We start from the raw sequence: 27,989 nt of genomic DNA, 5'->3' as shown, positions 1-27,989 counted from the left end.
TCTATCGCAATTACCTATCCGCTATTATTAGAATTCATTAGATTTAGATAACTGTCTCTTCTTTGATTCAGTTATTTAAATACGACTCCATTCTCAATATGTTATTTCCAGCAGACCATTTAGGCAACAGACAACGTATTACATCGAAATCGCCTCGCTATTATTTTGAATGAATTAGTCGTTCAATTTAAACTAAACAAGCTATTAAAACGTTCAGTTTATATCTTAAACAAACACTAGCGACCGTATCTTTCCAGGCAAAACCAATAGTTGAATTACAATCAGGAACCCAGATTTTAGTCAATACCATATACCCAATGCTACTGAAATGACGAAGAAACCCCGCAAATAACCCAATTTTATAATTGTCTGTAGTCGTAAAATCAGGCACATACTAACGACACAATTCCCCCAAAAAAGCCTTAATTAAAAGTCCAAGCGTTTTTCCGGCGATGATTCCCACGTGCCAAATGAATAGATTAGCAGTTAAATCGACATTCATTGGCTAGAAAACAGATCTTGCGAATTATTAATTTTTTTGTTAATTTATATATTTAAAAAAAAATAAAACTAGATTGTTTTCTCATGCAACGTATTTCAATTACTTTACTACATCACATTAATCACACTGATAATTAGTTTGATGGATACCCTAGGCTTTGTACGACGTTATAAATTAAGTCGAGATTCCATCTTAACCTCTATGGCACCTACTCAACAGCCAGTGTAATCCCGTGGCGCGTTATTCAAATTCCTCAAAAATGCAAAACCTTCAATTTTTCAAACATATGACGATTTTACACCATTTTAAAGATAAGACTCTCGTTAATCTAACCACACTGTCCGATTCAAAAAGGCTTTACAACGAAAGCAAAACATTAGATTATGTCAGCAGAGTACCCAGCCAGAAATAATCAGACACCCATTTTTCAAGCTAGCATATAATGTCACATAAACCCAAACCACAGCTAAATGTAGCACTAACCTTTGATGATCTTCATCAGATGACAACCCTAGGACATTGTTATACAATACATGCATGTTTTGTTCAATCAAGTTCATATTTATATCAAAAACCAGCTTTTTACATTAGCATGTGACTAGCATTCCCACCGAACACTGCCGGTGAATTTACTAAATTACTCACGATAAACGTTCACAAAAAGCATAACAATTATTTTAAGAATTATAGATACAGAACTCCTCTATGCACTCTATGTCCGATTTTAAAATAGCTTTTCGGTGAAAGCACATTTTGCAATATTCTCAGTAGATAGCCCGGCATCACAGGGCTAGCTATTTAGACACCCAGCAGGTTTAGCACTCATCAAAGTCAGATTTACTATAAGAAAAATGTTGTTACCTTTGTTGTCTTCGTCAGAATGCACTCCCAGGACTTCTACTTCAATAACAAATGTTGGTTTGGTCCAAAATAATCCATCGTTATATCCAAACAGCGGCGTTTTGTTCGTGCGTTCTAGACACTATCCTAAAGGCTAAATAAGGGTGATGAGCATGGTGCAATTCGTGACAAAAGAATTCTAAATATTCCATTACCGTACTTCGAAGCATGTCACCCGCTGTTTAAAATCAATTTTTATGCCATTTTTCTCATAAAAAAGCGATAATATTCCGACCGGGAATCTGCGTTTTAGATAAACAGACAAAGGAAAAGAAAGCATTCGGTCGAAGCGGGCACGCGCCTAAGCCCATAGTACTCTGAGTGGCCACTTGCCAAAAGCGATAAAGTGTTTCAGCCAGAGCCTGCCTCGATATCGTTCAACGTTTTCCCGGGCTCTGAGACCCTATGGAAGACGTAGGAAGTGTCACGTTATTGCACAGATCCTGAGTCTTCAATAAAAAGAGCCAAGATGAAACACTACTTCTCAGAGAGGCCACTTCCTGCTTGAAATCTTCTCAGGTTTTGGCCTGCCATAGGAGTTCTGTTATACTCACAGACACCATTCAAACAGTTTTAGAAACTTTAGGGTGTTTTCTATCCAAAGCCAATAATTATATGCATATTCTAGTTACTGGGCAGGAGTAGTAACCAGATTAAATCGGGTACGTTTTTTATCCAGCCGTGTCAATACTGCCCCCTAGCCCTAACAGGTTAAGGGCAGTTTTATTTCAAATGTAGTACCCAGATGGAGAAAATCCAATAAGCGTTTATTACTTACATCATTAGGGTAAGTTAACCAAAAGTGGACACACTCCAATCAGTTTTTAGACAGTTGCCCAGACTTTGTAGACAGTTTAATAATGCTTAAACCTCATCTTTATCAAATTATCCATTAAAGATACCAACTCAAAACCTACGTACGTCTACGAATGGGTGGTTTAAATTGTATCTAATTATATTCCCAGTATTACTTTATCAAATCTCTAGTAATCGATTATACACGTACAATTTTTCATATATTCACAGAATCCATATAAATCGTAAGAAATTCTTAGGTACTCACGACAACCATTCCATTAGCTTTTTCAAGGACTCTCCACAGCTACGAAGCAGAACCAAAAAAATCTACTTTTGTTTCCCGGACAATGATCATGGAATCCTCAACGGTTCTCTAACCTCCCAGGGACCGCGGCAAAATCAAGCCTCTCAGGAACTATAGACCTTCCTCTGCTTTCTAAAATATCATCCCGCTCTCAATACCACCCCGTGATATTCTATGATGGGCAGTGAAGGAACAGAACCCCAAGATAACGTTATAGCAAAGCTTATTATCCAAATTTCAATAATCTGATTAAGCATATTTCTATATGTTACTGTCCAAACGTCAGATTAAGACTAATTTACATTTTCACACAACTCTCATATCACAGTCACACAATGCTATTCTCAAACATACCCAATCAATTAGTTGTTTTTGAACAATAATTTAACCTGCAGGAATATTTTCTATCTCATGATTAGTTCATAGGATAATGCAACTCATACATTTACATCTTTCAATACTTCTAAAATGGGGTATAGGTTTAAAACAATTACAGGTTTAAAACAAGTACAGGTTCACCTTACTATCTTATACTTTATCATACATGGTCTTAACTAGTTCACACAGATTCCGGATTGTTTAACATTAAATGGTCAAAACTAGTTCACACAGATTCTAGATATTTAACGCTAAATTACCAAACCCAGGGCATACCTGGCTAGCACATTTAAAATAATTGGAATTCACCACTTCTGAGGGTCAGTTAGACAGTCACACAGACACTTTTCAGAATGAGGTTCTTCTTCCAATAGGGTTTCTCCAGGTACCGTGCTTCACACAGAACCCACAGTCACCCTGGCCTCTCACCCCTACAGACCGCACCAATCCCCACTGTGATCAATTCACTGTCAGGACGGCTCTAGGTCGCCCGCAACCGACCAATGATAGGTGTCTTTGAGTCGACTAACTCTCAGATCATCTTCCACTGACTCGGCCCTGTTTACACCTGCAAGATGCCCCCCTCACACAGGAATACACACTCAGGGCCTACGTAACAGAGGCTTTTCTTAACTCAACTTTGCGTGCTGTTCGCTCACCTCTTTTAAAAATGTTTTTAACTATGTTTGAGATGTGGTATCAGATCAAAGGTGAGATCCCAAATTTGAGGGATCCCTCATGCATGATTTACCCATGTCGTTAGGAGTGGTCACCAAGTGAAGATTCCCATCCTCGTCGCCAAATGTGGTGGTTAATTTCTGTACTATCAAATGAGGAGAGACAAACTTATTACACAAGTCAGAGTTATACTTAAACTGAGTCTTTATTAGTGAGAGCTTTGCAATAGCGATGGCTGGTTGATGAATCATCGTCTTTGATAATTCGTTGAGAGCCCCGAGACAAAGGTCTTTTATAGCCAAGATACACCCCTTTCAACCGACATGACGAACAACCGATATATAGAATGGGTCACAAGGTTAAGCTTTGTATGAAAGATACTGTCTGCTATGTATTATAGGTATTTTCTGTGTCAAGTTTTCATTGTGTTGAGCGCTCCGACTCCAAACTGGAGCCACCTCTCCCTGGTACGGTATAGAACAGAAACATTAACTCATGCTCTGGAATGTTCTTTAGGTTTGTCGTGTCTTTGGGGGTACCGTTAAACTGAAGACATGTTTATCAATTAGCTCCCTGTAATTATTATCACGCGATTAAACTGATTAATCGTTTAATTGTAATTAACTAGGAGATCGGGGCACCAAGGAGAATATTCAGATTACAAAGCTATAATTTTCCTAATATAACTTTCCTGTACTATAATATTATATTCTATTATAGTATAGGCCGATTATCTTCTGGTTTAAATGGTGTATTTTACCTCGTGTTCAGTCTCATTCCAAACGTCGTAAATTGTTGTATCTGCACGAACCCAGTCTTTACTAAAATCATCCATACATCAATTGTCTTAAAATCATTTATTTACTACACTAAGTAATTAACAGAAAACATACAAACATTAATTATCGTCACAAAGGATTGGTATAGTAATGTGCGCTAATGGCTAACAGGCATGGCTGGTCTGTTAGACAATGGGTCATAAACGGTCAGCTGAGAAGGTACACAGAGTTCATTAATATTAACAATTGACAATTGAAGGCTCGCTCATTCGGGAACAATTGCAATCAATATATATTTACGCTCGTGTCGTCGTTCTTTGTTGGAGTGTCTGTTCTGTTGGAGAGTCTCTCTCTAGGTTAGAATGGATCTTTCAAAGCGACATTCATTAATGTCGTCATAGAATGGATGTTTCGTTGATCTTCGCATTCAATGATATAATTTACTTAGCTGCAGACTAATAATTAATATCAAAGACTTGTTCTTATTCTGTCGATATCAATAGTCTAAAAGTTAACCACGTGGTATGGTTCACTTTCAGTAGAGGAATTGGATGGTAAAACCTATTGGCCATGGAGTGGAGGCCTGGTCTAAAGAAATATAAATCAGGGAGGGTTTTATAGTGACCCTTGAACAGGCTTGTCAAATGACGCCTGGTCCTGTATGGGTCCCTGGGGGCGTGCCTATGACTGAGTTAGACTTGGTTACAGAAATACAATTCTATCACATTACATCAGTACATCGCATCTCAATGTATTACAAAAGCTTTATCCTTATTAATACATTCTATACACCCATTATGATGCAAGTCTCAAGCTGAGGCTATTATATAAACAGTTTTATGGTAATATGGCTATATTGTCTCTTCTGAGTATCACAAAATTGTACCAAGCGGATCAGTTCGTAGCTGGATTCTTCACCAATCTTCCATACCTTCTCCAGAACACACATGTCGCTCGGTTCTCCAATTCTATGAGTTGGAAGAATTTCCTTTGTCTCTCTATGAAACATGTGGTAGGAGATTCTCCTCTTAGGGTTTTTACAACCCTTTCACACAGGGCCTGGGTTGGGGGGAAGGTAGGTTGGGTGGTGGTGAAAAAGGGAGGGGGTCAACTGTCCTCCCTGTACCAAAAGAGGCCAACGTCATGACAGGTTTTATCACCCAAAAGACATCGTAAATCTCCTGTCAGAGTTCTCTGCCAGAGGCCCATCCTCAGTAGAACACACACACAATAGTTAAGAATACTCTATTCTGTTGAATAAAACAACCATTTGATGCAATAAAAGTATTATAAGATAATATTGCAATTTTGCCACCATAATGTGCAATAGTAATTATTTTCAGCCTTACAAGCAAAAAGAGGCCTATTGTCATAGGTAATTGCATACTGTACCCCCTAGAGTGGCTATTGACCCATTAATCATTACTCATTCATCATAAATCATTGCATTGATCAAGATACATTGTGTGTCCCATTCAGATTGAAAGACCTTTACAGCGTAAAACATATTTGGTTTTTAAAATCCATGGGAAACTGCCCTGTATGAAAGAGTAATGGTAAGGCCTAGTTCCTAACCACTCCATTTTGCAGACCACTACTGAAACCACTTAAAAAAAGCTTTGACATGTGTTTGCTGTTCTATCTTTTATCGTCGATATGTGTTTCGTAATGTCTGTTACGCGACATTTCGCAGATAAATGGTAGGAGGCATGTGGTTCTGTGGGAGTTGGTTTCCCATTGCATGCATGAAGAGGTCTCTTACCATTTAGTGAGTGTTGCTAACAAAGGAGTTTTGTTTTGAGTGATATTAAGGCAAATTCAAAATGATTTCATACTTGTTGACAACATCCTTATGCATTGTTGAGTAAGTCTGAACATAGTTTATTCAACCCTCCTTGTTTTCTTTTATTAACTTACTTTGTCCATGAATGAGGGTTGTTTGTGGATAATCGAACCAGAGGCCCAAAATAGAATTGGCAGGATCTTTTCTGCTTGATATTGCTGTGGAAAGTGTAGTCTGCCACGGTGTTCTCAACAGACAGGGCCAGGACCCTGAAGTGGGCTGGGAGGTATGAGGAAGTATGTCAGGAGCATATGAGAGGGACTTACATAACCACTGTTGTTGTTTTATAGAGGAGATTGTGGAGAGAGAACTTTTGTCCGGTATATATTAGACTATCAGACATTGTTTTGTATTCAAGTGGATACAGTCTTTGACTGACACTAACCAACAACAATCCTTGCTACTGTAGCATTGCGACTTCTTTTCAGTTGCAATGCTGCAGTAGCATTTCTGTGCTTTACCTTGGAAAGACTTACTGTAGTCCTTAGAGACGTGACAGTAGCTTTATTCTAGGTATGCATGTATCACCCAGATAAAACAGGGGAAACTTATTTCAATACACATAAAATATCCATGAAAACCTTTTGCCTGATTTTATTATTGTTATTATTTTATTCAACATCACATTCTCTGTTTTCCAGAACAAAATCCCAGGAATTGGCTTCCTGAAGATCCATGCTCCCTGGAATGTGCTCTGTCGGGAGGCAGAATTCATGAAGCTCAAGATGCCCACCAAAAAGGTATGGCCTGCCTTTAGATGGATCACTGATCCGTTTCTATGGGAGGGCAACACCCGCTCAGCCCAGTCGAAGCTCTTCTCTCTCTCTTAGCACCCCAATGGTGCACAACTTCCGAAAACATGTACAACTCTTTTTTGAAGAGTATCTCCCCAACCCAAAAAAGTAAAAAAGCGACTTTTTCTACTAGCACTGACGTTGCTGATAAACACATTGTTGAAGGAACATGTCCTTGATACGATTGTGATGGGTTGTTGTCTCACCTAGCTATCATAAGATGAATGCACTAAATGTAAGTCGCTCTGGATAAGAGCGTCTAATTGACAAAAAAAAAAAATGTTTTAAAATAAGAATAATGTAACTGATAGCCTTTCATGCACTCATTTCTCAACATGTCTTCTTCCTGTTTCCCCTTTCCCTTCAGGTGTACGAGGTCAAACAGGGAAGTAATGTGGTGGAGAGGATCAATCTGTTCATCCACAAAGTGACTGCGCCACTTCATCCTAAAGTGGAGCCAAATAGACCCCAAAATGTGAAGCATCTTTCTCACCCGTTCTCCCGGGAAAAGCAGCACCTGTGAGTACAGTAGTAGCACTGAGACCTGTGGCATGGGTTCAGGGGTTTAGGCTCACCATTGAACACATTCTGACAAGTGATCAATGACGCAGAGCTCAAAGGTTAATGGGTTTACTTCCAGTACTATGCATGTGAGAAATTCAAAGTGGCCTGAAATGTTTGTGATGCAATAGGAAATAAATGTATTTGCAATTCAAGACATGGGTACACTGCAAGGGTATAGCTATTGAAATTATTACAGTACTGGTTGTGGCGTTATTAACACTATAACCGCTAAAGCAGTCATTTTGACTGCGCATGAGTTTAAAACAATTATTACTCTGCCATTTTTTAAAGTTTTGCCGCCTCAGTCCTTGACTTTTCCTAAATAAGAATATATAACACACTGCCGTCGTTAGAATCTCAATATGACAAACAGAACTGGAGTTCTAACCAGTTTTATGAGGACATGCCATAAAACTAATAATTGGGTGGAGTACACAGTGAGAGGGTGCGTAATTTACAATGGCGAGACGACCAAGATGAATGGATGCGCATGTTGCGTTAGCGATGCTACAAGATCCGATTGAAAACAACTCAGATGGCGGGAGGAAATTAATCATGACATCTCTGATGATGATTCTTCTGATTCTGAGCCTCAGCCTGAATAACCTACACCTTCTAGAGATGAGCGCAAAAAAAAGCCAGAATGGTGGGCACTGCGTAGGTTCCCCCGCCATTACCAAATGTAACAGTGAGACAGGAGAGCGGAAAGGATGGCACCATTTAGATAGAACAAGCCGATGACATTTGCTACATGGCGATTATCAACTCAAAATGTCACTACGGGGTAAGAAGACACTGCCTGGGATCTGTCTGTTGAGCTGAAAGCGTTCATTTTAATCCTGTTTGTCCGTGGAGCATTCGGTGGAAAGAGTGTGCATATGGAGAGCTTCTGGTCAGACTTGTATGGGATACTTTTATTTGGAGAAAACATGTCACGGGATCGTTTCAGAGAGATCATGCATTACCTGCATTTTGATAACAAACTATTTATTAAGCACATTTGGGCTTATAATGATGTTTAGGCTACTGATGTTTTCGTCGTTAGACACAATCAAATGATAATTTTTGCGATCGCATATATGAAATATATTAATTACACTGTTAGTGTTGCAGTCAAAATGACTGATCATTAGCTTGAAGGGGTGTCCCACAAGGCCCAGTGGTTTCAATGTTCAAATATTTTAATTAGTGAGCTGGATGCTTTATGTGCAGAAGATGTGATTATGTATGAATGATACTGGCTGCTACCTGTAATTATTCATCTCAGTAGGTGCATTTCCCCATAATGTGATCTGTCTGAGTTGAAATAAATGGAATTTAAATTGTTCTTCTACCCGCAGTCTTCACCAGGCTTGAGCTCTTTGTCATTTTTGACATGGCTAATGGCCCCACTGTGCCTTGACAGTAATAATGTAGAGGTGCAATCACCAGGCACAAAACCAACGGATACAAAATCAACAGAAACAAAATCTGAACCATGATGTTGTTTGGAAGACATCCACACTGCGATTTAAATATTATTTTTAATCCGAGATTTATCCTCTGTTCCGGGAATAGTTCATCTGCATTTGGATGTTAGAATATTATGTATTGTAAAAAGCACAACATTTGAATGTGTTTTGAGGGAGGCTAGTAAACAAGCTAGGTTTTATTCAAGAGAGTGGGCATAGAGGTTACAGGCTATTTTGAGCTCCTGACTCAATGAACACTGTGTAGGCCAGGCTTCTGACTAACACTAGCTACCAAGACATGTTGCAACCGTATTATCCCTGTAGCCACCCTGTGTTGTATGTTTGGTCTAAATAATGACAATGTGTGTGACATCCTGGCCACAAAAAAAACTGCTCTCTACGTACCTACAAAACTAACATACTTTCTCCTGGTTGAGTACATGGCTCTTTAAATAAACCGCTGACAGAAGGCTCCTCTGTATTAACAGGTTTGATCTCTCAGACAGAGAGTCTTTCTTCGACAGCAAAACCAGGGCCTCAATAGTAAGTACTATAGATCTGCTTGAATTATGGGCAAGTCAATAAAAAGCCCTTCTCACCACAAGTAAATGTATGATTTGTTCATGTAATTGACTTTTCATTGGATTCCTTCTCAATCAGCGTATGTTGCTCCCAGTGGAGATGGTGTAGAACTTTACTGCTCAACATAAACATCAGTACTGAGCTAAAATGACTTTTGGAGATTGCTGTGAAGTTTGAAAACAACTTGTCCATCAATGCATTTAGAGTTGTTCATTAATGGCCGGGAGCTGAGGTCCATTTCTTAACAAATTCATGGCACAGGGCAGAAATCCTGTCTTATTTGGATGGGATTCTTACCTGAGATCATCTTAATACATTGCAGAAGTACTTTTGTATTTATTTTCATGTTTTTTACCCATTTAGGTATATGAAGTGTTGAAACGTACAAGATGCACTAAAGCCAAATACACCATGGGTAAGCCAAGCCATGTCCCCTATCTCTTAGGGATATTACAATGAATTTGGATCCTTTAGGGATGTAAATGACATCTGTCTTATCTTTCTAGACAGCACTACATGTAGTATGCTGTAGTAGAATATTATTGCTATTGCATGCCTTCTGTTTGATAGTAAATTTGATCTCTTGAAAATGACGATTACAGGAATCACCAGTCTCCTTGGCAACGGTGTTTACACTGCTGCGTACCCTCTTCACGATGTGAGCATATTACCACACATATCAATACCCATGCGAAGCCATGTACTCTGTAACCAGATATCATTGTGTCATTACTTGTCTTGCAGGGGGATGTTGACGGCATGGGGGCGGAGGCCAATGACAGAAAGGTGAGACGAGCAAATCATCGGTCATGTCAATATGCAATCAATGAAACTACAAACCAATCCATTATTTGTGTCACTGTTAGCGATTCTCATAAACCATTTTCTTTTTGTGAGGACAGGAAAGTCTTGTCGATAGCGTCAGAGCATATTGAAAAGGTTAAAGCACAGAATTCAAACGCTTTCTAAACACAAGCCGTCAGCAACGCTGGAGAGGAAAAGCCCCCTTTGGCTTAGATAATAATTATACTGTATGTATTGAAAGTGTCACCACGGCAACAGGCTTAATCCCTTTTTACCGTCCTCAAGCATTGTACGACAACCAGTCTGGTCGAATCTAAGCGATTTAAGCCCAGAGCAAAGGAAATCTAAATCCTCAGAGAAATCCTCAATTTCCAAGCTGCCGTACGGCAGTGGTATGTTTTTTCCCACCCATCTGGTGTAGTCCGTGCACAGAGCAAATCGAGTGCTCTGTCACAGAAATGACTTATGTCCTTGAGATGACGACATGATTACATTTCAGAAGCGACGTCGTTATGAGTTGTTCCATGGTTTGTTGTTTTTCCAGTCCTGTGTTCTGTTACGCTAGGCTGGTCTATGATGAGTCACGAGCATCACTAATTTGTCTTGCAAAGTGGGAGCTCTGTTTGGGAACAGACAGGGCCATTTGGGTGGGGGATAGTAACCTACTGAAGCTCTGTTCAGTGATGTGCCATTGGGACTACTGTTCAGTGTTCAGTAAAAAAATAAAATATTTGTGAGGCTCTGATGGCATGACCCCTGGGTGCCCATTTCCCAGCCTGACAGTGATGCCACTTCATTAGTGAAACCTCATGTATGACAGGCAGATGAGTGCAACATGAGACCAACAGTGAAATTCACTTATATTATTTCATGCAGATGCACGCTAGGGACTACTGAGGGGCAATATAAGCGTAATCTAAATAACATTTGATGCGCAAGGATGACCTTGACCTGTCAGACCACAGCAACCTGTCCCTACATGCTGATCCTGGGCCCAGTTGCATAAAACATCTTAAGTGTTTCCCTTAAGTACGAAAGTCCAGAGAGGACATATGAATACAAATAATTCCCTCGTTATCGAGATCACAACTTATTTATCCCATGATCACTACATAACAAAAGTTGTTTTGTGGAGATCACGAGAAACTCTATAAATAGGAGTGGACGTAATGATGATAGACTGTCAGTGTGGCTGGGCGGCAGAGCCCACAGTGGATCGGCGCATGCGTTTTTATTGATTGCTACACTGAGGGATGGTACATTTCATGCTAACATCATGCTTTCATTTGTGTCTGGCGCTCATTATCAGTTTATAAGTTAGAATGTTAGCAGGCTAAATGTTCCTTAACTTGACCTAAGAGCTTCTGAGCTTGTGGGGTATTTAAGCCCTGAATGATGCCTGACAGGCAGCTCCGTCTCCCAGGCCGAGTGCCACCCCAAAGACCACAGCCAATCGCATGCAAGCAACAACGCAGATAACTTGGCTGGTCTTGTGAGCGAGCGAGCTATCTAGGTAGTCTTGTTAGCTGGCTAGTATCTCGGGCTCTGCAGTAGTCACATTATTATTATTATGATTATTATGATTATTATTTATTATTATTTAGATTATTTATTTTTTTTACCAGTTTTTCTCCTCAATTTCAATTTTGTCTCATCGTTGTAATGGGCTCGTGAGGCTCGTGGGCTCGTGAGGCGAAGGTTGAGTCATGCGTCCTCCCGCCAAACTGCGCTTCTTAACACCCGCCCACTTAACCCGGAAGCTAGCTGCACCAATGTGTCAGAGGAAACACCATTCAACTGGCGACCGAGGTCAGGCTCCCGGCCCGCCACAAGGAGTCACTAGAGCATGATGAGTCAAGTAAAGCCCCCCCCCCCCCCGGTCAAACCCTCCCCTAACCCGGACGACGCTGGGCCAATTGTGTGCCTCCCTATGGGACTTCCGATCAAGGCCGGTTGTGACACAGCCCGGGATCGAACCTGGGTCCCCTAGGGAGGCCCAGTAACATTATTTCTGACACCTTTATCGGAATCCCACAGTTCTTACCTTTCTACTAAATGAGGGTAGTATACACGATTATGCATAATTTAGAAAATGCCACCAGAGGGGGTCAGAGTTTAACAGGTTAAGGGTGTTTTATGGTAGTTTGAAGGCATGTACTTTAGAAATAGTATCTGGTTACCATGGAGATGGCCTGATTCAAAGACATCACATTTATTTTGTGAGCTAGCAAAATAGAACTTCTACAATCAAGACAGGATAGCCAAATTGCTTCCGAAGATGATGAACCACATTTCTTGTAGTTATTTCTTTCTCAAATTGTTTCTATTAGTTTCTACTAGCTGTAAAGCTATGGAGTGTGCATCTTCCATTGTTTAGCTAGGTAGCTTAGCTGGTTGATGTTTTCCTATTGTAACCAGGGCAGATAAAAGCAACATTCACCTCCACAAATGCTGTTCACATTGATATCCACACTGAATGAAGCAGTTAAGGGACTTCCATAGGCACCCTTCAATTTTTTACTTAATTGAAGGGGGAATTCACCTTAAAATGTGTTCTGCAACTGACTAAAGTTACGGAAACTTTAAGGGAAAAGATCAGGGGAAAATAAACTTAAGGGGTTTTATGCAACCAGCCCCTGGGCCTTAATGGCACTGATTTCTTTGGCAAAACTCAGGCTGTAAATATAGCATTGTGATGTCACGTGTGCGCCCTCTCCGGCCTCTAGGTCACCAGGCTGCTCGTTATGGCGCACACCTGTCACCATCGTTACGCACACCTGCGTGTCGTCAGACTCACTTAGACTCCATGACTTCCCTGAATACCTTCCCTATACATGTCACTCCCTTTGGTTCCTTCAAACAAACATTGTTTCTGTTTGATTACTGTGTGCTGTTAGTGTTTCTTGTTTTTGTATTATGTTCCGTTTATTTTATTAAAACACTCACTCCCTGAACTTGCTTCCCGACTCTCAGCGCACATCGTTACAATTGAGATTACAGCACAGCTGTGACTAGTAATGGCTATGCAATATTTCATAAGGGCTTTGTAATGGGACTGACCTTTTCCTATCAGCATTGTTTAAATTAATAATTTGCATAATGAATTTAAATAATTTATGAGCAAAAACGGACTTTTCCTCTGTTCTATAATGAGACTCAGAAGTAAGATAAGAAGCTATATTAAATGTAGTCTTCCATCATGGTTTTGCCTCTAAGTATTGTTTAATTTAAGATGTTGTTTTACCCGTTATTGTCTCATCAGATCTTGTATGAAGAATGGGCAAGCTACAGTGTCTTCTACAAGTACCAACCAATTGGGTTAATCAGGTGAGAGAATCCTGCTCTAAACTCCAAGACATGATAATGCAGAGACTATATACTATACTGTATTGTAGCAATCAAAAAGACAAAGCATTATATCATTGGCTTGAGTTAATGTTAGTTAATCACCATATCTGAACTGATTCCTGATGTATGTACTCAGTGCTGCTTTCCTTCCTCTCCTGCAGGAAGTACTTTGGGGAGAAGATTGGCCTATACTTTGCCTGGCTGGGGGTTTACACCCAGATGCTGATCCCTGCTGCCATAGTGGGGGTCATAGTGTTCCTGTACGGCTGTGCCACTGTGGACAATGACATTCCCAGGTACACTGACCTCTTACAACTACACCCACAACTACAGTTAAATCCACAACTTACATGGTTAGATTCCGAACGACGTGGAAGCACAAGTGATGGTTTATCAATAACCCAAGAGCTGCTAAACACAGTGTTGTAACAGTTGCCTTGCACAGACATGCTGTGATTTGTTATTTGCTTTTCATTTTGAGTCTGTGCGTTCTTGGTGTTTTTTTCCTGTATGTATCTATAAGCGACCCTACCTGTGTAGGGCCTTCTAACAGTCTGTTGGCCTGAGTTAAGAGACACTGCCAGTTAGGACAGTGTGTCACCTTGGCCATAAACCAATGCTCCTGTGGATTTTGCCGCCACACAGTCTACCTAGAGCAGAACGATTGGGCGGCAGACCCACTTTATGATCACATATCCCATCAGGACATTCCCTATCCTCCTGTAGGTTTTTGCTCCAACCCCAGTAGTAACAAACCTGATTCAGCTAATCAACCAGCTAACTATTAGAATCAGGCGTGCTAGATTAGGGCTGGAGTAAACCTGCAGTACGGTAGCTCTCCAGCGGCCTCGTTTGTCAACCATGCATACATTTCTCACTAGATTCTGGCGTCTGTGGACATTCTAGGATTTGCGTGCTCAACAAGCTGTTGCAAGCAACATATTGTAATGGCTGTTGAAGGGAGTAGACCAAGGCGCAGCGTGTTGAGTGCTCCTATTTGTTTTTATTATACTGACACACTATAAACAAAACAAGAAAACGACAGCCAGCAGTTCTGTCAGGTTAACATGAACTAAACAGAAAATAACCACCCACAAAACACAATGAGAAAACCCCTACATAAATATGCCTCTAATCAGAGGCAATGAGATTCAGCTGCCTCCAATTAGAGACCAACCACAAACAATTCCAACATAGAAACAGAAAAACGAGATATTTAAACATAGAAATAGAATAACATAGATCAAGCCAAAACCCCAAACACACAAAACAAACACCCCCTGCCACGCCCTGACCAAACTACAATAACAAATAACCCCTTTTACTGGTCAGGACGTGACAGTACCCCCCCCCCCCCCCCCAAAGGTGCAGACCCCGAAATGCACCTCAAACAAAAAAAACCCCACAAAAACAACCCCAAACTTAAAGGGGGGGACGGGAAGGTGGCCACCGTCAACGACGGTTCTTGTGCTACAACCCCCCCCCCCCCCCCCCCCCCCTTCCCAATCCTCCCCCCTACGGAGTTGGCTCAGGAGCGGGACGCAGACCCCACTCCACCACAGGCTCACCCCACTTTGGTGGCGCCTCTAGAGCGGGGTCCCTCGCCGCCGGCGCCAGACTGGCGGGCGACTCTGGCTGCGCCGGACTGGCGGGCGACTCTGGCTGCGCCGGACTGGCGGGCGACACTGGCTGTGCCGGACTGGCTCTGGGAGCAGGCACAGGACGCACCAGGCTGGGGAGACACGCAGGAGGCCTTGTCCTTGACCGAGGCACTGGATACCCTGGGCCGTGGAGGCGCACTGGAGGTCTCGAGCTGAGAGCCTGCACAACACGTCCTGGCTGGATGGTGACCTTGGCACGGCACGTGCGGGGCGCAGGCACAGGACGCACTGGGCTGTGCTGACGCACTGGAGACAGTGCGCAGAGCCGGCGCAGGATATCCTGGCCCGAGGAGACGCACTGGAGGTCTGGAGAGTAGGACTGGCCCAATCCTTCCTGGTTGCCTCCACCTGTTCCATGGGAGGCGATCCCTGGTCAGGATGTGACACATATACACGTTTTTATTGATAGTTCACACCCATACTGTATTTCTGCGCTCGTTAATGAGCGTTACAGCCCTACCTGGAAAACACCCTCTATTCATCCTTTATGGTAATAAAAATGCCTTTATTTGCTGTATAATTTGGAGACGTTGAAACTAGACCATGACAGATTATAAAGGAGAGAGCAATGGCAAAGTGGATCACATTTCTGTAAAGGCGTGGGCAGAATGTTTTTGCAGTAGTTTTTTTAAAACCCCCAAAAATTCATGCTGCCTATACCTAGTGCCAAACACTGGCCGCACATTCTACAAGATTGATTTTCTATTGAACAATTTAAAAGTAAATGCTGCCTACAGCCAACACTTCTAATCAAAATACGAATTGCCGTTCAATGTTTTGTTTATCAGTACACGATTGTGTTTCTGTCTCCTACCTTGGTATAGGCTCTGAGATTAAACAGGCCATTGTGTTGAGCTCCTATTGCACAGCAATACTGTCACCTACCCATACTGTCATAGGCTACCGGTCTATTTACTTTCGAGCATGGTTGGCTATTAAATGAGCGACGGAATGGTAGCCTAATATTTGTTGTGCATCAGTAAATAAATGCTGCTATGCCATCTTCTTACCAATGGCAAATGCATCCGTTTTATCATTTAGACCTATGTTTTTATTAGCCTACCAGAATTACTGTTCATCAACCACCTCCATTTCCCAAAATGACAGTATTTGCTTGCAATACAGTTGCTCAACCACTAGAAGTTGTGCGTACGCGTGGTCTGAGATTTGCGTGGAGATACGCACACTTTCCCGTCAAGTTCAACATTTTGATAAATACCAACCTTTTGCGGGAACTGGCGCATGCAAGGTTTAGTCTTTTTTATTTTGTGCACTATTACGTTTTTTTTTATTCCTCATTGCTTTTGGACTCTATAGCCTCTCAAACTGGTAATTGAGTTTATGCTGACCATTCTGGTTAGATCTCTTTAGCTGAGGCTTTCCACTAATGTTCTTCTCCCTCCACTCAGCATGGAGATTTGTGATCCAAGAAACAACATCACCATGTGCCCACTGTGTGACCGCGCTTGTAGCTACTGGAAGCTGAATACCGCATGCGGCACGGCCAGGGCCAGCCATCTTTTTGACAACCCGGCCACCGTCTTCTTCTCCATCTTCATGGCCCTCTGGGGTGAGCCGCCCCTCCCATGTTCTCTACCTCATCTTCTGCCAATAAAACAATGCCATCTGCTACAGACCACAGGACCAGGCAGAGTCCTGTAGAGCAACCTGGTCTCAGAGCCACCCTACTTTTGTTTATGACTTAAATAACCATATGTCTTATGTAACCATACCAAACATAACATGTCATACTAATTTCAGTGTCCCGGATTTACATTTACTATGTTACATCTAGTCTATGAGACCAGGAAGTGCAGGAGCCACAGGAGACCAGTGTCAGTTGCCATTAGAAGATTATGAAAATTAAGATAATGGTTTGGATTGTAGGTTCCTATATTTGGAGGAGATAAGATCGTAACCTGTTTGAGTTTCAGAGATGTTGAGCTTTTTGACTATATTTGAAGTATAAACCCTGGTCCTTTCGCTTTGTCTTTCTCGTACTGTAGTCATTAAGCAGGGGTGGTTATAAAAAAAATACTGCGGCAATTCTGATACTGTTCATTGCAAAATGCGATGATTTTGTCCAATTTGTCACAGATACGCTGAGGGAAAAAGTTTGACATGTGGCTTGATTGAACCATATTATGCGGTAAATGTGCCGTGATTGGTTGAAATTGTCCTCTTTGTTATGCTGTGATCGGTCAGTTTGAATGACATATTACTGCAATGATTTGACTGTTTTATGCGGTAAAAGTGCAGTAATTGGTCAAATTTGCAAGCCCTTGCATAATAGTTTTGAAAACCAAACCTTAGGCAGTAACTAGACCTAGGGTCTGATTTCAATGTTGGACTCTTTTGGCATAAAGCAGGGGCATTCAACCAGGGGTCCGTGGAGGTACTGCAGGGGGTCCGCATTTTTCCCAAATGTATTGCTAGCACCAACAGAATAAAGGAATTTTGAATTACATACCTACAGTAGAAAATAGGACAATATCTTATTTCTAATGGTGTCAACTTTATTTCTCAACTCCTAATGTTGAGCAAATAACACTCATTGGAGCCAATTACACTAACTGGAGTATCTGACAGACTTTAGAAAATCATCTGCGAATAGGCTACAGTGTGGCTGCTGGTCAGCTTTCTTGACTTGGATATACATTGTTGCCAACACATGGCTAACCTTTGTTTAAACAGCTGCTCTTAGGAGTTCTGAGTTACCTTTCTAGCTTATGGGCTATGTTAGTTTACACTTTCTCTTCCAATTATGTTGGGAGATCAAAATAATGAATAACTATCTACCAAATCTATACATTTTCATATATTCATTTTCTCCTTGCCATATTAATATAATTTTTTGCTAATGTATGATGGGGGTCCCTGGGCCTCCGGTTTGCCTGGGAGGGGATCCCTGGGCAAGAAAAGGTTGAATACCCCTGGCATAGAGGAACTTCAACATTGGAGATCAGAGGTTATTTTTAATGAGTGCATTTCACAAGTGGCTAGTTTTACATCAATTACCTTTCTAAAACCACTGCAAAAGGTTTTGCCTTCAAACTTTTGGTTTGAATCGTGACGTCCTGGCATGTCTGCCTCGTGGTTTTCTGTCTGAATAGGACCCGCCCTGGATAGAGGTAGTGATGTAGGCAGAGATGTAGTTCCTCTATGCCAAAAGAGTCCATCGTTGAAACCAGACCCTGGTCACTGTTGCCTAGTGTCTGGATTTCGAGACTACGCATAATAAGCCGGCTATTGTTGATTTTGCAAAAACTAATTTTGATCGCAAAAACCTGGAGGGCCTGATTTTAAGGATGGGTTGTGTTTTGTTTCCCAGCTACCATGTTCATGGAGCACTGGAAGAGAAGGCAAATGAGACTCAATTACATCTGGGATTTGACTGGCTTTGAAGAGGAAGAGGTGAGCCTATGCCCTTGTTTTGGACCTGTTTGTCCAATTTGGACATGAACGTCTAATACAATGAAAAATGATTTCTCCTCTTAATCATGTTTTTTATGTTTTATATTATGGTGGTTCCTGAAGCAGGCACACAAGGTTTGAAATTGATTTTATTTATTAACTTAATTTTCTAGCAGCTTTCTCTACAGCTACTGTTACTCAATACTAACCAACTTCCCCCGGCAAGGTTTATATCATTCTCCCTCACTCTGACATTCTTATCTATTTCAGACAGAATTCATGGTATGTTACCTGTAAAAAAAAATAATAATAAGGCATTGTTTACATGACCCCCTTTCAAACAGTCCCTTATTTGCCACTTTGAGGGGTGAGGGGTGGAAGTAGCCTAGTGGCGATCTGGCCATAGTTTCAAGTTTCAAAGTTTATTCACCACATGCACAGGATACAACAGGTGTAAAACAGTACAGTGAAATGCTTACTTGTGAACCCTTTCCCAACAGTGTAGTGATGAAAGTAATAATATAGATAACATAAAATAACAAATAAAAACACAAGAAATATGAGAAGATCAAGACAATACTGCAACAATTACTAGGTCTTGAGGCGGAATTTAATGTACCACATTTTTTTTTAACCCTTTTTAAATATAAAGAAGACGTAGTATAAAGGTGTTTTTTTGTTGTCTAGATATGGAAGGAATATCTGTTCTCTCTTTTTGTCTCTCTCTCACTAAGGTGCTTCTTAACATCCCCTGTCCTTTAAAAAAAAAACTGTTTAGTCACTAGGAAGCACCTACTGATGTTAGCAGAGTTGACAGTTGTTTCCCTCATACCTGCCTTACCACCAGGGCGTCTGGTAAACTGTGCTTCATGACTGCCTGCCCCGGTTCTCCCTCGGCTCTTTGCATGTCAGAGATGGTTAAAACGCACTTGCTTAGCCTTCTCCGTTTCTGTCTGCTCGCACAGTTATGGGCTTGTTTCTGTTACATATCAAATGACTGCAGTGACTGTTTATGTTTACTGGTAGATGGGGTAAGGTTGTTAAGTAGACAGGCAAGATAATGAATATAACATGTAGAGGTATTCTAATGGGTCTCCTAATCAATATGAGGGTGAAGTAAACAGTTCCAAATGCATGAATGCCAAACCCATTTTTGAAGGCCTGCATCCCCTCTTACAGATACTGTACTCCTAACATTGTTCTGTCACACATTTCCTCCTGTATGCTAGAAATGTTGGTGGTGTACCCCGCCGCACTGCGCTGAAACACTTAGCGGATGACGAGTTTTGTTGTGTGGGTGTTGCTATGTACTTGACAACTGGTTAAAAACGCCATTTGACCTGGATGATGTCAGTTCCTCCGTTTTGAGTCAAATGTGTCGATACCGCTAGACGAGCTTGTTTATTAATGTGCATCTGTCCGCTCTAGGACCACCATAGGGCTGAGTATGAGATCCAAGTCATGCAGAAGACCCTGAAGAAACAGGATATGTATCCCAAGGTAGGCATTTTCCTATCACTCATGTGCCTCTTGGTGGGCTGTCAAACAACACACATATTATTACATTATTTATTTCAGTCTATGTATGCATCCATGCATAGAATAAATTATTGAAGATTATTTATGGTGTTCAGTGTTTCTCTGTCTATTATTTTGCTGCATCAAGTGTCTGTTGTGCTGGTGCTCTTGACTTATAGTGCCAGAGATGGGGACTGGAACCATCCTAATGGAAGCACACAGACTGCTTCACCTCTCTCTCTCTCTCTCTCTCTCTCTCTCTCTCTCCCTCTTGTCTCTGGGCGACATTTCCTATTCGCGAACACACATGCACTATGAGTAAAGGCACCGTTGCGTAACACGTGGCGTTTGTCGCCTCCACTTTTTGTTCTCTCGTGAACTGCACCATTGTAAAGTTATCGTCACAGTCCAAAACTTTATTCAATGTCACCGAAGAATGCCAACCTAAAGTTGGACTCTTATATAGATTGCCTCAATTCTACTGCCACTGTCTCCACATGCACGTCTCATCTTTTTTATTTTACCTTTATTTAACTAGGCAAGTCAGTTAAGAACAAATTCTTATTTTCAGTGACGGCCTAGGAACAGTGGGCTAACTGCCTTGCTCAGGGGCAGAACAACAGATTTGTACCTTGTTAGCTCGGGGATTTGAACTTGCAATCTTTCGGTTACTAGCAGTCTATAGTAAGCTGAACAACCTTCACTGTCTCTATTTACTCCTGCATAACAGCACATGTTGGATATCAACACATGCTAGGGTGGTTGTTTGTCTGGCTTCCTCTGAACTGCATCTCGTGCATGTCAGCTCCTTTCTCGTCAGACGACGAAGGGGTCATCACATTCCCTTTCTCATCTGGAAACACGGTCTGAAGTCGCTGACCCTCTTTTTATTTTAGTATTTATGTTGTTTTTTTTTAGACACATTGAGATGCGATTTGACTGCACAGTTTCGTGTCCAGGAGCTCAGATTATGTGTGCTTGGTTGGAGCGGTGTTAGTCCGCTCGGGGCGAGCGTCGCCCTGTCTTGTTTGGAAATGGCTGTCAGCATAAGCAATCACGGCTGAGGACACAAATCGCTGTCAGATAGTTGTTTCGGTTTGCTCCTATTTCTCACCTGATTATGTATTAATTACTCTGTTTCAGGATAAAAAAGTGAAACTGACGTGTACAGACCGTGCACCAGCATATATGATGGGACTTTTCCTAATGCTTTTTATGGTAAGTTGATGTGCCCAAGGCCCACACAGCATGTTAGTCTGTGGTATTAGATCCAGGGATGTCACTAGGATCGGGCTTTCAGGGATTTAGCCCTGAATGATTTTGGGTTAGCCCCAAGTCTTTTGCGCTGCTGCGATGGTGTAAAAAAAAAAAAAAAAAGTAAACTGAATGCGTCGCTTAGTTCGTAGAGCCGGAGGTTACGTGAATTTCCCAAAGTCATCCAACCGTTATAATAAACGTAAAGCATTTGCCGTGTGTGGTCAACTAGATGGTAATTTCAGCACCATTTTGATTGGGACATTGGCGTTGTGCTGCCTTGAGACAAGCACAGGAACTCGTCTTCATAAATCAATGTCTGATTTTTGTTTTCACTGAATCTCCATTTGTATATTTGGTTACACAATTAGGCTGGGAAACTTTAGCTAAGTTGAAGTGAGTGCTCATGATCATTAGTCTAGCAATTGAAAGCAATGCAGATCTTCTGGACACACACACAATTAGGCCTACAGGTAACTGCCAAAATAATGGAAACACTTCAGTAAATGAGGGATACAAAGTATTTTGAAAGCAGCTGTGGACAAGTCCAGTCCTGGAGTGTCCTGACAAAAGGAAACAAAAATATTTAGGTTGACTTCATCCAGTGTCCAGAAAAATGTATTTGCATGGTATGCAAATATGTGCATGTTTAATTAGATATAGCCTAATTTCCATATTTTAACACAATATTTCAGAAACATTTTAATACAAAAAAAGTATTTAATTTGTGTTTACATTCAACTGGTAGAAGTTGATTTGTGATATGATTAAGATAAAAAAATATATATACCTTATTAGGGTGCCTTTAACCTTTGACTTCATGAGCTGTTTTTCTTCTCTTGTCTCCTCTGCAGATTGGTGTGACCTTTGCTGTAGTGTTCGGGGTCATCCTGTACAGAATCTCCATCAAGGCTGCCTTACACATGAGCTCCAATCCCACGGCTCGCTCCAACATCCGGGCAACTGTCAAGGGCACCGCTGCTGTCATCAACCTGGTGATTATCATCATCATGGATGAGGTCTACGGTGCCATAGCTCGCTGGCTCACCGTTCTTGGTTAGTCCCTCAAATATGAAAAGGAGGCTGTGGTCACACAACTGTACCATATTAGCAAAGCTCTCCCTGTGTTAGACCTTGCAGTCCATCTGGGAGTGCTACCTGTATTGACTGTATTTACCAATTTTATTTTACTACATTTGTAACTACTTTTTGGTGTTGGCAACAAAAGCTACAGTTCTGGATTATAACCCCCTTGACCACTGAAACCTCTTCAGTTCTTTATCAATCAAGCGATATAAACTCATTGTGTTTTTATTCTCAGAGGTGCCAAAGACTGACAAGAGTTTTGAGGAGAGGCTGATAATCAAGACCTTTGTTCTGAAGTTTGCCAATGCCTTCTCCCCCATCGTCTACCTGGCCTTCTTCAGGGGCAGGTTGAACTCTCCTCTGCTCTATTTGACTAATAAGCTTCTCCACAACTCAAACATCTTAACAGTTATTCGACCATAGATACACTTTCGCCATAAAACCTGATTTTTAATGTTTAATCATTTGTTTTGTAGTGTGATTTACACCTCTTAAGGATAGTGGTCAATGAATATTTTTCAACCTGTATGTCCACAGAATGGTTGGGCGTCCTGGGGACTATGTGTATGTTATCGGGTCGTACAGGATGGAGGAGGTAATCAACTGTGTTCACCTTTGTTTATCTTTAAACTTTGACCAGAATGCCTTTAAATGTTGACCAAAATAAGTTCTAATGATTCAGTGCTGGATAATCAATGGAAATATTACCTTATGCTGTAATGGTTATAACCCTCCCTCATTTACGAAGTAACGGAGGCAAGATCCGCTGCAGGTGTCCCAGGGCAGTTGTATAGGTTCCAGGACTGGTGCCCTTGAGCCCTATCCTAAAGACAGTTTGCATTGTAGATAAAATCAAAGCTAACCAAACTTCAAACCTGTTCGATGGAGATTACCTCTGTTATCTGTGTGTCTGACGGGGTTGACTGCTGTCTCGTCTGTTACACCAGTGTGCCCACGCAGGTTGCCTGATGGAGCTGTGTATTCAGCTCTGCATCACCATGCTTGGCAAACAGCTCATCCAGAACAACCTGTTTGAAATTGGCATCCCGTAAGTACAGTACAGAGCAGGCGCCGTTCTGTCTGGATGAAACTAGGACATTATCACACACCCACTCTCACACACATGCAGGCACACACACACACACACACACACACACACACACACACACACACACACACACACACACACACACACACACACACACACACACCCAAGCAGTAAAAGAAAGATGCTCAGGGCTAGACTCATATTACTACCGTTTCTTTTCTCTGCTCAAAACAGTAAAATAAAGAAGCTGATCAGGCGTCGGAAGTCTGACATGGACTCTCAGCAGCAGGAGGACTATAACATGACCCTACAGCGTCATGAGAAGGACCACTTCCTGGGTCCCTTTGTGGGCCTCAGCCCAGAGTACATGGAGATGAGTGAGTCATATGTCAGTCTGTCCAGTAAATCTCCTGACAGCTTTCTGAGGATCAGCCGCCCTCAGCCCACCCTATTCCATATGCTCCTTATCACACGAGGCAGAAGGGAAATGAACTACTGCAGTGTGACGTGAGTAGAGATTTGGAGCAAAGGATCATGGAGATCATAGATATATTATTTCATTCTAGGGGGTGTGATAAGCATGTCTGATTGGGTTTTCCCTTCTAAGGTCAACTAATTACTGCCAATGAATTACTTCTAATGTACTGTGCACTACATACATAATTGGTCAACGAATGCACATTAGTTGACCAATTATTTTAAGCTCTTGCTATTGAGGTCAGGCCTTTTGTGGGGGTTTTATGCAGGGACGACACAACCGTGTTTGTATGAAATTGTCAACTTTTATAAATGTCACTGATTACTGCGTAAAGAGCAGTGCTACCGAGGGTAACGTTTTCTTGCTTGCTAATTCCAGTAATCACTTTATCGACCGCATGGCGTGACATTTGATTTCATGATGAGAAACGTTACCTCATGCCGCTCACGGTATTAGATCCTAATTCGTTGTAAAACCTCCGATGTGGAACCCTTTCTAAAATGCGTGTTCTCTGCATGAGATCATCTCCAGTGGAGAAGCAGAGAACTGTTTTGTCTATGATTCCCACGTAGGCCACGTAAGTGGATTTAGTTGACCTGATTTTGCTTTAGTCCTTAGATGTCTTTATCAGTGGCTTCTTTCATAATTGCAGCGTCCGACTGAATACCTGGACAATCTCAAAAGCATGTTCATTGAAAAGACGCGTTTTGTAAGACGGAGATGGGGGAAACCTCAAACGTCCGTACATCTGTGCCATAACATACTGATACTACTACATGACTTACTGTATACCAGGAGCGTTGCGCCAGTAACTGAAAGATTGCTGGATCGAATCCCCGAGCTGACAAGGTAAACATCTGTTGTTCTGCCCGTGAGCAAGGCAGTTAACCCACTGTTCCCCGGGCGTGGATGTCGATTAAGGCAGCCCCCCCCCTGCACCTCAGGACTCAGAGGGGTTAAATGCGGAAGACACATTTTCAGTTGAATGCATTCAGTTGTACAACTGAATGGGGTATCCCACTTTCCCTTCTTTTTCCCACACCATATCAGTCATAAGAAGCCTTACTGCTCCCTCTCACTATCCGTGCAGTGGATAAACCTTGAATAATTACTGTATGGAATTCATTCACAGTATTTTGAACTAAAGTGTTTATAATGCAGTTCCGTACCCTGATACACAGAGGCCATAAAGAAGGATTATGGTAATGATTCCAGGGTTAGTTCAGTATGTCTAGTTATTATTTATACTGTACAACTTTATCAACTAGAAATAGTTCATCTCTGGGTAGCAGCTATAGAAGCACAGTCATATTATTGTAGCATAGCAGTCCTATATACACTGACTCAAAGATTCAGTCCATTTTTAGGTTGGTAGGCATGCCTGTTTTTAAGTGGCTTTTTCAAGGGTACTCAACTGACAACCAGCTAGGTTTAATATATGGATGCAGCAGACATAAAACCTGCACACAGGCACAAAAGGCCAGAGTGTTTGAACTCATTCAGAGTGCGAAGTGGGCCATTTTTGTATATATTTTGTTGCTTGGATCTCTGGAAGTTTTACCCAGTACATTTCAGTTTTACCCAGTACATTTCAGTTTTACCCAGTACATTTCAGAAAGCAAGTGCAGAAACATGGCGTGTCCTCATTCCACCATCTCGTTCATGTTCGTCTCTCATATGTTCTCCTTGTAGTATGTACTGTGTATTTTAAATGTAAACGCATATCTAGCGTAGTCTGGTATTAAGAGTAGACTGTTATAGGCTTGTGCTCCTCTTTCCACTTCGCTCTATACTCGTGCTCCAGTTATCTAATTTGAGATCTAATCTACCCAGCATGCTTTGTGTTGATTTCCTTGTGGTTATAATGTCCATTTGAATATCTTTTATTTAATTTTTTTACTTGCAGTCATCCAGTTTGGGATGGTGACCCTGTTTGTGGCCTCCTTTCCCTTGGCACCACTCTTTGCTCTGCTCAACAACATCATCGAGATCCGTCTGGATGCTAAGAAGTTTGTCACAGAGGTCAGGAGGCCCATCGCAGCCAGAGCAAAAGACATTGGTACAGGAGGTTTCCATCTCCACACTTTAACAGCACTGGTCTATTGATGCTATACTAAAAGGAACATTTTTACATAATTGGAGATCCCTAGACTTGACCCGACACAATAGATACCAAATTGAATTAGATTGCAGGAGTTTCCCATCTGAAAACACAGGTCCCTCACAAATGTTTTGGTCTTGTTTGTGTGAATACATAATTGAGTCAGTCTCTGACTTTGACCAAATATTGTGGCTATTTGGTTTGAATGCAGTACATTTTTAGCCTACAATAATGCAGTAAAATCTAATGATCCTTAAAACCCCTTATTAACAATCCATTCAGTATATCAGTGGGATATACTTTTTATGTTCATGTTTTTCTGGTGGTGCACATTGATGGTGTGACCATTCTACATTTCTTTAACCAATGAATCAACCATTGCATCTACCATTTTTAATTAAAATAGGTACATGTTATGAAGCCTGCTTGTTTACCCAGTTATTGGTGTTTTGGGCATATCTCTATATCTTCTTTTGTTCTCTCAGGCATCTGGTATAATCTTCTGAGAGGGCTCAGCAAAGTAGCAGTCATTGTAAATGTAAGTGCATACCTTCACATTTAATAAAAACATTTAAAGTGCTCATTATTTCCAGGTCTGTCATCAATATTATACAATGTTGACATTTTTGTCATTTGCATTAGTGGACATTTGAAAATAATTTTGGTCATAACACTCTCCACTGTCTGCTCTCTCCAGGCGTTTGTGATTTCCTTTACGTCAGACTTCATCCCTCGACTAGTCTACCAGTACATGTACAGCCCTGATGGCTCCATGCACGGCTTTGTCAATCACACTCTGTCCTACTTCAACGTCAGTGACTTCAAGCCTGGCACTGCCCCTCTGCAGCCTATGCACCTGGGGTATGAAGTGCAGATATGCAGGTAAGATAGTCAAAATATTATTGCCCCCCGCGATGAAATCGGGTAGGGAACTATGAATCTGTCTCCGTGTGTACGTCACCATTGGCCCGATTTTGACGAAACTTGGGTGAATGATGTCTTGCCATAGAGGTCCGGCATTTACAAAATGACACTGATTGGCCAGATGGTGGTGCTATAACAAGCGATTGAAAATTACAACTTTGAAAGGTCACGCTCCTCACTCTGTTTGACATAATGTCATGAAATTCGCAACATAGGTACCTCTCCTCACAAGGAACAAGTTTGCCTCAGCGACCCATAAGGTCCACCATGATGGATTTTTCCGCCATTTTGAATGTTGTGAAAAACACTAAAAACGCAATTCTGGTACCGAAATGATCGATTTGCACGAAACTTGCACGAAAGGTCTCAATGCAATATTTTCCAGACTAGTAATTAAAACAACATGGCCGCTATTGACCAAAGCTAATGTACATTTGTTTTTGCCATGTTTATGACATGACACCTTAATGCATACTTTTAAATTGTATTATGTGAGCTAAACATAAAGTAGCTAACGTAGCTACCGCCAGCGACATGTGATACAGCTGCCCGGTGAAGTAACTGCTGCCCAGTGGGAAGCAACATTGGTAACTGGGAAACACCTCGATACTAACGTTACACTGTTGCACTTGTCATTCACACCAACTTGTCATTGCGATAGCTTGTTGCCATGTCACGGTGACATCCAGATGGTGACCAACACTACAAGTTATTTCTCCCTCGCCCATCGAAATAATCACTTTATTTGACAAGTTTTAACAAGAGCCATGCTGCTGTTGT

At 41.5% G+C, this 27,989-nt stretch overlaps 1 protein-coding gene and 1 long non-coding RNA gene across 4 annotated transcripts in view; one reads left to right on the top strand and one right to left on the bottom strand.

The window, feature by feature from the left end:
* Nucleotides 1-27,989, top strand: part of LOC106587130 (anoctamin-1) — a 53,536-nt gene that overhangs the window by 21,797 nt on the left and 3,750 nt on the right. For all 3 annotated transcript variants that reach the window (XR_014382813.1, XM_082969402.1, XM_014175174.3), the window contains exons 4-23: nt 6,824-6,922; nt 7,344-7,495; nt 9,480-9,534; nt 9,937-9,988; nt 10,176-10,231; nt 10,318-10,359; nt 13,640-13,704; nt 13,887-14,021; nt 16,796-16,956; nt 18,718-18,800; nt 20,229-20,300; nt 21,462-21,536; nt 22,427-22,628; nt 22,894-23,005; nt 23,196-23,253; nt 23,606-23,706; nt 23,941-24,083; nt 26,091-26,243; nt 26,771-26,823; nt 26,983-27,167. Coding sequence is in view for 2 of the 3 variants with exons in the window: in XM_082969402.1 (XP_082825528.1) it covers nt 6,824-6,922; nt 7,344-7,495; nt 9,480-9,534; nt 9,937-9,988; nt 10,176-10,231; nt 10,318-10,359; nt 13,640-13,704; nt 13,887-14,021; nt 16,796-16,956; nt 18,718-18,800; nt 20,229-20,300; nt 21,462-21,536; nt 22,427-22,628; nt 22,894-23,005; nt 23,196-23,253; nt 23,606-23,706; nt 23,941-24,083; nt 26,091-26,243; nt 26,771-26,823; nt 26,983-27,167 (2,054 nt within the window). In the remaining variant the exon portion in view is untranslated. The remainder of the gene's footprint in view (nt 1-6,823; nt 6,923-7,343; nt 7,496-9,479; nt 9,535-9,936; nt 9,989-10,175; nt 10,232-10,317; nt 10,360-13,639; nt 13,705-13,886; nt 14,022-16,795; nt 16,957-18,717; nt 18,801-20,228; nt 20,301-21,461; nt 21,537-22,426; nt 22,629-22,893; nt 23,006-23,195; nt 23,254-23,605; nt 23,707-23,940; nt 24,084-26,090; nt 26,244-26,770; nt 26,824-26,982; nt 27,168-27,989) is intronic.
* On the bottom strand, nt 18,932-22,500 carry LOC106587132 (uncharacterized). The gene is made up of 2 exons (XR_001324372.3): nt 22,363-22,500; nt 18,932-22,135 (listed from the first exon to the last, which is right to left on the bottom strand). It is a non-coding gene; the product is annotated as an uncharacterized LOC106587132 (long non-coding RNA).

This window comes from Salmo salar, chromosome 26, assembly GCF_965601325.2.
Source record: "Salmo salar chromosome 26, fSalSal1, whole genome shotgun sequence".
Classification (NCBI taxonomy): Eukaryota; Metazoa; Chordata; class Actinopteri; order Salmoniformes; family Salmonidae; genus Salmo; species Salmo salar.
Note: the sequence above shows the minus strand (reverse complement) of the source record. Positions and strands in the feature narration are given on the sequence as shown.